This window comes from Alligator sinensis, unplaced genomic scaffold, assembly GCF_000455745.1.
Source record: "Alligator sinensis unplaced genomic scaffold, ASM45574v1 scaffold1451_1, whole genome shotgun sequence".
NCBI classification, from domain to species: domain Eukaryota; kingdom Metazoa; phylum Chordata; order Crocodylia; family Alligatoridae; genus Alligator; species Alligator sinensis.
The window spans coordinates 7,899-18,667 of NW_005842351.1; the positions used below are offsets into that span (position 1 = coordinate 7,899).

Here is a 10,769-nt window from a genome sequence, read left to right on the forward strand (position 1 = left end):
CCCAGTGTCAGGCCTGCTCAGGGACAGGAAGGCTCAGAGGAAGAGGGCGGGGGAGGAGTGGGCCTGGGCCCGAGGTGGGGAGGAGGCCCACTCCTTCCTTCCCCCATTGCTGTCTCTCCACATACAGCTACATGCATCAGATGCTTTATTTGGTAAGGTAATTTTGTGTCTCTGCATTTTCACACCTGAAAATACTCTAATTTATTTTATACATAGTATGGTGGGTGGAGTCAAGGAAGGAGAGAAAATCAAAGTCTTTCAAAACATATTAAACATTATTTTGTGTTGGATGTGTCAATACAGAGTACTACAAACTAGATTCATCTTTAGTTAATATTTTATTGAGGTGAAATACCAGTCACCATGTAAATGTCCGCAATAGATTGCTATTGTTCAAAGCTAACTAACACATTTGTTTAAAACAACACAAGCTTTATTAACTGACCTTGGCTCTATCTTGTCCACCTTCCTGAGCCATGATTTCAGCAACACATTTAAGACTTATTTTTCCCCTCCTCCTAGTCTATAAAAATACATAATAGATTTTCATTGGAAAATTTAACAATATCAAGTATCCTGATTGTAGCCGTATTGGTCTAGAGGAAAAGGCAATAAGGACTCATAGTAAAGATGATATCTTTTATTGGACCAACAAGATTTTTGCAAAAAATTGTCTTTAATTAAAGAAAGAAATTAATTTTTTTTTTTTTTTGCAAAAATCTTGTTGGTCTAAAAAGAGGTATCTCTACTACGAGTCCTGATTGCCTTAACAATATCAAAATATTCAGAAATGTTAACTCTTCTGTTTTTTAGTAACTTGTGTGAAATAAATATTTGCAAAAGACAGTTAAGCATTTTAGCATTTTGTCTTACTTTATATGTTTCAAGCAATTTGAAAGGTGTTTCTTAATAAGTTGTGTTAATTGATAGTAGTCCTATGCAGTGGAGTCCACTTTCAGTGCTAATAGAAAGGGAGCCTGTGTCACATTTGTAGTGTTGAAACAGTGATAGAAAAAAGTGTTTTTGGTATCTGCAAAGCTTTCTGATAAAGTGGCACCAGTTTCATCACCAAACATGGATAAAGAATCCTTCCTTCTCCTTCTGCCTTGTCCCTCCCATCTCCTAAAATTTGAGTTTTATAAAGGAACTATTATTTTCATGGCCTGTGATCTAACCATAACAATTCTGAATTTTGAATCCCCTCATATTTGGAGTAAACTGTGTCAAAAATCACATTTAAATCTCCCATTTGTATCAAGTAATGTACATTCCTTGACTTATTTTGGGGTCTTTGAAGGATTATTGGACAACTGACTATCTATTAAAATCTATTCAGGAGAATAAATATCACCTTTGTTTTGAAGTGTGTTCACCATGCAGATTGTTGTGATGACACCGTTTAGAATTCAAAAATGGTTATGTTGTGTAAAGAGTATTATGTAAATCTGCATTTTTATCGGCAATCATGATGCACTGAGAGTGATCACTGTGGATTCTGGGGTCACATCTCTTTATGCTTTCATAACTTTTTTAAGGATCGTCTTCAATATTTGTATTCATTTGACATAAAAAACAAAAATAGATGGTGCTGTCTCCCACTACAGTGTCTATTGTGTCTCACTATTTTGTTTGCTCCATTTACTAAAATGTTATAAAATGCTTATTTTTTATATTTATGCTAAGTATTTAATTCACAAAAGTATGGGAATTGGCAAGTAAATTTGCACTACATGTGGCAGGCGCATCTTTTACTATGCTAGTGGTCTATTGAAGTCAAGGCAGCTGCTGGCCTGGCTGATTTCATAGAGAGACCATGGGGCTGGCAGCCATTTTCTTCGGCACTGTTGTGGCAGGCCTCCCCACACTTCTGGCCGAGGGGCCCTGGTGACCCCAGCCACGCTGCTGATTGGCCATGCGGGCCATCTGTCATATGGCCCTGCCCCTCACTGCTGATTGGCTACAGGACAGTCCATCATGCAGCCCTGCCCCTCCCCGCTGATTGGGTGTGGGGGGGCAGGGCTGTGTGGCAAACGGTCCTCGCAGCCAATCAGCAGTGAGGGACAGGGGCAACAGCCATCTTGCCATGTTGGCAGCCCCCCATCTCCCTTCCCTCCCCGGCAAGCTGTGCAGCCAGAGGGAGCCAGCATTTTATTTTCAGTAAGTTTGTTTCAGGGAGCCTGCCAAAAGCAAGGACCCCATGCTTTTTCGCGGAGCTTGTGCTTTTTTGCGAGGCCTGCCCAAAATCGCAGTTTCTGCAAAAATCATGAAATTGCAATTTCAGTAGGTCCAAACCCATAAGGCAAGAATGGGATGCCTTAAGATATTTTCAAGAGTGTTGCAGGGTGCTGCACAATGTTAACAGTCTTCAGTGTGCAAACATGATTCACAAGATGAATGAAGATTTCATATAGGAATGAACAGTGTTAAAAATATTGACCTGCTGTGGTCTGAGTTCTCTGCAGCATAAAAATTATTCTATTATTTTTGTATAATAAAATAAATGTAAAAAATAAGAGCTGGCATTTTACAAGGGGTGCCTTGAGTCCAATAAGGGTGAAAACCACTGACTTAAGCTTTGCTCATCTGCTAAGAAAATAATTGTACAAAAATTCTCATGCTACACCCAGTTTACCAGTGCTAACATTGCTGGGAAAACATGTCTCTAAATATTGGATAAAAGCTGCTTATAGACCATTCCTGTCCTGTATGGGTGGGGGGAGGGGACCAGTAACACACTCCAGGAAAATTACCTCCAAAGGTGTATTGCAGCAGCTCACTTTCAGTTCTCTACCAGACCAATAAATCTCAGTTTAATTGCTTGGGTGGTCTTCTTAGTTTCTTTTCTTCCAAGGTGCTTCACAGTGGTCCTCTTCTCTTGAACTGTAGCATGATGCTTTAATAAGAGCTTTCTTGTCTATTAAGGAGGACCTCATAAGGGGCTAATACATATTCTGCCTTAGTCAGCTGTTCCAGGGCAATACATCTCCAAACTGGCAGACAGTTGTAATGATTCTATTGTCTCAACCACATGGCAATTTCTACACTTGCCAAGCAGAATACCATGAGATCTGGATACTAAACATGGTTATCCTTTACTCTGGGCTTCTCCATGTGTTTCTTCTCCTGTAATGGGACTAGGAAAAAGATGCCTAACCTTTCCAGGCAAGTTTCTTTGGGTACATGGTGGTATATTTTATTATACCTCCTAAATATGAAACCAACTAAAAATTAGACCAACTTTTATTACACCAATTAAATGTTAGACCAACATGGCTACAACCAATAACCTTTCCAGAACTTTTATTTCAAATTCTGAGCTTCTTCTAAGAAGCTGAAAATGGGTTCTTAGGAGTCAAAAACTTTCTCTCCAGAAATCATTGTAGTTAAGTTCTAGGTAAAAACAAGTTTGAGGAGCTGGGATACCTAGCTGGGCTTGTTTCATGACAGAGACAGTGACCCAAAAATTAGCTATTTCAACTGTCAATTAGTTTAGGGCCAACTAATATCTTAAAGATATTAACCCCTTCTCCAGAATCCATAACAGTCTTTTGGAGTCAGGTTATTCTAATCCATTTGTCAATATTGTCAGGCAAGTTATAGAAGAGGAAATAAGGCACTTCTTCCTGTCTTACAGAAGCAGTCAGAATTTTGATCTTTGCTTTGATAGAGAATATTTTTCACTCACATTTCTTTCACACTAAGTACCTCTCTTCATGGCATTTGCCATATCTGGCAGGTAAAGTGAACTATGAACATGAGCAGTTAAGAAACTGTGGTCAGTTGTGGAAATTTATATTCAATGTGCACTTAGTTTTTCACATTATTTACAATACTCACATTATTTAGAATATTTCTCATTTTAGACTACTTCATTCTACCGAAGTTTCATCCAGACACTTGTGCATTTTATAAGCCAGAAGAGGCTGGTGATCATCATGTAATCTGACCTGTGTAACACAGGCTGTAGGATTTAAAATTTATAGCAGTGCTTGACTTACAGTATATCTCTTTTGGAGAAAAAATGTTGTTAAAAGAATTCCATGTGATTGATAATCTGGTACAAATTCTGGTGCTAAATAGTTCAGTTTTGGTTACCTTTGCTATTTTAGAAACTTCATTTTATTTCTAAACTGAATTTGTCTTGCTTCAGATTCCAGCTGTTGGATGATACTGTATCTTTATCTGACATTCAGAAGCTATTTATTATCACATTTCTGTTTTGCAATGAAGGTACTTACTGATTATGAAATCTCCCCCTCCCCCCACACCATTTCTGATAAGTTAGATGTAGGTTGAGAAAGTGGAATCTTTCAGTATTTTCAGTTCTTTGATTAGGCATGTGAATCTTTTCTGAATCCTCCCCACCCTTCTTTAATGTCATTCTAGACTCTCAAACACCAGTCACACCAGTGCCAAAGACGGAAATAATATCAATTCTGTATTCATTATTCAGGGTTTTGCTATGGATAAATTCAATGATATCCTGTTTTTGGCTGTAGTATCATCCTTAGTGCTCATATTCAACAGATCAAGCACCTTTTCCCCCCCCAGGTTTTTTTAGCTACTGTTTTCCAGGATGGAATACTTTCCTGGCTTGTAATCATGGTTTATATTCTTTTGACTCTAGATCTTATATTTGGCCATATTGAAGTACTTATTGTTTTCTTGTGCCTAATTTGTCAGCACTCCAGATGACACTGTCAATGACCCATTCTTTTCTTATTAATCACTTTCCTAATCTTTCTATCATCTCAAATTTTATTAGTGATGATTTTGAATTCTTCTCTTCCTCCATCCCTTCCCAAAATATCCTTAATATGTCAGACCAACATCCAATTCCCTTTAGCTTCCCACTAGAAACATACATGCTTGATGATTTCCTATTTAGAATACATTTTTAGATTCACCACTTAACTACTTTATAGATTGGTTGATGTCTTATGTTGTTTTTATATAATTCCAGTTTAGTAATCAAGTCAACAAAGTCAAACGTAACACAATCAAATGCCTTGCATGAAACTAAGTATATTTCATCAATACAAGTTACTTTTTTCCAACCAAACTGCTCTTCTGCTGATGACTTTGCTCTTTTTCCTTTATCATTATATTTTAAAAATGGCCATAGACTGGTATCCTGGCAATGGCGAAGTCAATAACATACCTCTCAGTGACTTCAGTAGGGTAAGGACTTTTAGTGTCCAAAGCCACATAGAAACATGACCCTGCACTACAGATTGTCAATATATGATCATAGGCAAATAAAGCACAATAAATTTGTGGTGTTTTTTATCCTGAAAAGGCTTTTTTGCTCAAGTTCACAAGTTGGCAGGGAAAGTTACCTCTGGTTTTACATGTTCACATTCATCTGCTGTAGATCAATTGCTTGTTCATGAACATAAAATAATAGCTATATCATGAGGAGATTTTCAAGGTTGCAACCTGATAGTTGCTTTCTTTGTTTCCTAATCATTACAAAAATCTGTGTTCTGTTTTTGTTGGACTCTTCAGTTGCAAGTTCCTATGAGTGCTATCCTTCTCTTCCTTTTTGGCTCACTAGTTCCCACTAGTGCCAAGATGGCTGGCTTAGTTAGTATGAAAATGCAAAATATCGTTCTTTGCCTATAAACTGATGGATTCATGTGTAACCAGTCCAGTATTCCTTCCTTAAAGTTATAATCTTGGGTGGGAAGAGGGTAGTTTGTTTATGATATGTTAAGAGGCTGAGATGTTTTCTACTTATTGGGCACATCTCCACATGCATTTACTCCAGCCTGGATTTACTGTGCATTAAGGTACTGCATAGTAAAGGTTTTTGGGTAGGTGTCTACACATGGGATTAGGGAGCAGATTTGCTCCCAGGTCCCTGCAGCCCTGTAATGCGTGCTTGTGGCCACAGCAGGGAGCTCCAGGCTCACCCAGAGTGCTAGCCCAGAGGCTGGCAGGGAGCACTAGGCCATGAGGCAGCTGTCTCTAAGCCCTGTGCCTCAATCGTCCAATCAGAGCATGGGGCTAGGACCTGTCCTTGACTGCAACCATTCCTGGCCAGGCCTGGGCTGTGCAGGGAAGTCTGCATGTGTTATAAAGCCATTTGCCTTTGCAGGCATCAAATTTACTCAGGATTAGGGAAATTTACTGTGAAGTAAGCATGTGCATGTGTAGAGCCACATGCTCACATCACAGTAAACTATACTAATTTGCTGTTAAACTTCTCGTGTAGACGCACCGATTGAGAGCATCAACTAAGGAGTATTTGAGACTTTCTTCTAAATTCCAGGGGTAGGAATTGTGATCAAGGTTGTTTTTCTGGGGTTTTTTAAAACTGATTTACCTTGGCATAAGATTTTACTATCTGTTCTACAGTTGATAGGTTGAATATGTAATGAATTGGTTTGCTTACAGAAACAGAATGAAGTAATTTTATAAATCTAGTTTATATCTGTAATAATAAAAATAAAGTCAGACAATACAAAGTAAACATTCTTAACAGGGATGTTAATGGACCATTGTTACGTGCTTTATGATTATCAGCTTTGCCAAGATTGATGTGTGTCCCATGAAGTGTGATATGTAATTAATTACACATCCAAATGCTCTTCCCCTCCAACCCCCACTAGACTCTTGCCTCACGCAAGATATACCGGGGTCAGCTAACGAACTGGGCTGTGTAAAGAACAAATCAGAAGTAAGAAGGTATTTTTTTTAGGTTAAAATAGATTAATGTCACCAAGAACTAGATTATGTCACTTGTACTGTTTTATGAAAGTCCTCTTTATAGTTGACAGGCTGTTGCTACTTAGCTTATGGGACTGTGAAAAACAATTAGGACATTACCACCCCCCCAACCCCAGCCCCCTTTTTTCTGATTATTTTTACTCTGTTATTTTTATCTCAAGTATTATTCCCTGTTTGAAAACAGAAGAAATCTAAATTTTAGTCTTATATTTTCAGTGCTGGTTGACAGGAAGCCACTTAGAAAGTAGTTCTTCAAATCTTAGACTAAAACTGCTTCTGCTGAACAAGCTTTCTGGTGTTGTACATTGCAGAACCAATAGGATGAGTGTCCTCTGTAATCACTGAGAATTTAACACCCACCTACTTCCATCCTCCCTATATTTGCAGGAGAGAATTTTAAGTGCTTGTAGTGATCTAGCAAAATCAGTTGCTAATAGTATCTTAAGCCATGTTCATGAGTGTAACCTTTGTTTATCAGTTTCATTAAGTGTCTGAAAAACCAGACCCATCAGCTGTTAAATACACATCCTTTTTGCCACTGATGGTTAAAGCTGTTAATTTAGGGTCCAGATTTGATTGCATTCTGGTTTAGGTATGTGTTTGCAGCAATCGTAATTGAGCCATTAGTTTTATTTCATTTGTTACCTCAAACCTATACACAACATTTATTACAATGAGTCCCTGGGCCTGCTTAGTTACTGACTAGTAATATTGTGGAGTTCTTACTAGCTCTGTTTTTAATTCCCATCTGAAACAATGGAGGCATCACTGGAGTTAGCATTTTTGTGTGTAAGAGTTTGTCAAATGATTTCTCCCTTTAGCGTGAGCAGGAGAATGCTATGGCCCGTCTCAAAAAGCAGCAGCAAGAGCTGGAGCACATGAGACTCCGCTACTTGGCAGCAGAGGAGAAAGAACTGGGGAAAACAGAACGACAAGAGTTGGAGGATATCAGGAATGAACTTAACAGGTATTAAAGCATTGTAGGATTTTTTTCCCTCTGCCTCAAAGTAGGGGAAGGTTCAGTTAAATCAAAATTTTAATTGGCTGTCAATCCAGGGTAGGAACACAGTTTAGTGTCCCTTAGGTAAAAATTGCCCATTTATAAAATGTAACAGTGTTGTATTATAGAAAATCTATGCTAAAGGCCACCATACCCAGTTTTTTGTCAAGATTGTTCTTATACTGCACCAAGTCTTTTTTTTACCCTCACTTCTAAGCAGAACTGCTATATAAAATAACTGCTATATATATTTAAAAAAACCATAAAACACGATCTATTTCAACTTGCTTTTCATCCACTTGCTGATATTTTAAGTCTGTCTAATGGTGTCCTCTACTTAAAATTAATCCAGTAATTTATAATCTGGGCTGTGCCACTTGTGTGGATTTTTAATCAGTTTTATTAGCATGTAACCCTTGACATAATCATTGTAATAAACACATATATGATTGGATTCTTGATATGTATCTGCTGTATAAGACTTCCTTTAAACTTAATATAGCAAGGGTGATTTTGTTACCTTTTTTTGGATGTGGGGTAAGTTTCCTGTAAGAGTCAGTTTGGAAAAACAATATAACAAGAGAAGCTCATTTTGTCTTGTACAGATTTTATTTATTTATTTTATTTTATTTATTTATCATCAGGCTAAAGCAACAAGACGACAAAAAACAATTGCAGGATTCTGGGGATGCTTCATTTGGGAGAATGGGTGGTCTTCAAGCTAGACAGTTAAATGAGAGTATGGACGATTATCTCGCGCGCCTGATAGAAGAAAGAGATACCTTATTGAGAACAGGCGTGTATAATCACGAAGACCATATAGTAAGTGAACTGGATCGTCAAATCGGAGAGGCTCTTGCAAAAAGAAGCAGCAGTAAATAGTGTCTTAGGAACATGCTTTAAGTAAGTTTTACCATAATAAAACAATCAGTTCTGCAGACTAGATCAATGATCCTGCAGAGACTTAAGCAAATGCTTAATTTTCATACTTCTAGTAATTTTTATTGAAGTCAGTGTAAATACTTGCAGCAGGGTTGTGTTTTTCCTTTTGTATTAATATTTTTGTACTGAGGTAATTTATATATAGATAAATATATATTTTTTGTATTTTCTGTTTAAACATTTTCTACCTCTCTTCCTATCACCCAAGCTGGATTTATCAGTAATACCATTTTAAAATATCCAATCTAGACCTTTGTTTGGTATTTTTCATAATTTATTGTTTAATGGATTTCTTTTGAAATAGCTTTTCAATAAAATTGTGCTAAGAAAAAGTGACTGCAATAATTTACAGTGATATAACTTTTTAAAATGATGAACTAAAAATATAATGTGCTTTGATAAATGTCATATCCTCTTACATTTGCAAATGATTTTAGTTTTAGTTCCTGGGGCCACAACTAAATTATTACTTGCCTGAATATTTTATTTTAGCATGAAGGCTTTTGAAAAATTGACGCTTGCAAATGACAAAGTTTGAAATGAAAAAAAAATGCTTAAATTTAGCAAGCAGAAACTCCATGAAATATTTAGGTAACTGATCATTCTTGGACTGCAAAAGGATTTCTACTCTAAGAGTTTTACATGAGAGGGGATTGCAAAGATGAATTGCTGATAAAAAAGATTAAGGATTTTAATGAGGGGAATATTTATGCATGTGCTTATTTTAGGAAAATGTGGGAAATATTGATTCAGTGATTGTAACCACATGTTTAAATACCAATTCATGTTTAATGCAAATAATCAGGGCTTTTTCTACATAGGAATATTTCCTAAATAATGACTTAATCAGCTGCAATGACTATAAAGCTTTATTTTCCCCTTCAAGCTGTATATTTCTCAGTAAAAGCACCTACTAGTGTTTTTCAGCCTTCTGTATCTTTTTTGAAATTGATACAAAAATACTAAAAATACAAAATGTTATATGTTGGTTAATTGACTAAGGGGGGCAGAGTATGGAGCACAAACAGTTATATGGGTTTTTGTGATATCCAGAGTTGAAATCATTACAATTCCAAGTTACAAGTCCTAGACTTGTACAGCAGAGTGGAATTTTGCAGTGTGGATGGTGTGTGGTTTTTATGTACATTTCACTAGCACATGTTTGTTGCCTAGATAGATTTTACATATATCTGTATCAAAAATGGAAACGTTTAACATGTTTTATTTCAGTTTTATTTCATACATGAATGAAGTTAGTTAATTCTGAGAGATCTTTTTTATTTTATTTTATTTATTTATTTATTTATTTTAAGTGTCATTGGACTTGTGGCATTGGGGTCATGTAAGTACCACTTTTTTTCTTTTAGCAACTTCCGTGTTTTGAAATGCAGAATTCTACCACAGAACTCTTATTTAGCAGAATGTTTGTTTAAGGTCATTTGAAGAAAATCCTAACATTGCATTAAAAAAATACAGTAACAAAAAGACTTTCCATTGGGAACCATCACCTACTAATGATGTCATAACATGCTTTTATAACACTAAATAAACTTGCCATACATTGTAAATGTTTATTTTTAATATTAAGTGGTTTAAAGACGTTAAGAGCAAAAAATAAAAGTTACTACTTGCAATAAAAATAAATGTGTGGTCAAAAAATAACCATTATAAATGCACAAAGAATAATGTGGAGATATGAAACATAACCATGTATTGCTAATATGTGTTCGTAGGAAATAAAGTACAATAACTTTGGGATGTTCTTTTATTCTGAAAGGAAGATATATTAAAAGTTCTCTGAATTGCTCGTCTCTGAAAGGTTTCTTCATTTGCTGGGATTATAATTTTTTCAAACACTAGAGGGGGTATTAGATTTAAAAAAGGCAACTACCTTGAAACTGAAATTAAATTTACCTTGGTTTGGGTGAATGTAAGGGTTCTCATCCTTAAATTGGTTGTATTTTATTTTTTATGTGATTTTTTTTTTTTCAATTTGTTTAACAAATACAAAATTTTAAGTAACTCTGTATTTTAGAGAGCTTGTGTATGTGGTTTTTATACTTCTTTGAAGATACATAATAGGGAAACACTCTTT

The 10,769-nt window shown here is 36.1% G+C and overlaps 1 protein-coding gene across 1 annotated transcript in view; it reads left to right on the forward strand.

Annotated features, from left to right (window-relative positions):
* The window catches only part of LOC102380660 (centrosomal protein of 120 kDa-like), a gene marked incomplete at its 5' end in the record, with an annotated part of 16,575 nt that extends 6,149 nt beyond the window's left edge, over window positions 1–10,426 (forward strand). Inside the window, 2 exons of the mRNA XM_006029023.3 lie at window positions 7,554–7,699; window positions 8,377–10,426. Coding sequence (XP_006029085.1) covers window positions 7,554–7,699; window positions 8,377–8,614 — 384 coding nt within the window. The remainder of the gene's footprint in view (window positions 1–7,553; window positions 7,700–8,376) is intronic.
* Between the last annotated feature and the right edge of the window lie 343 nt (window positions 10,427–10,769).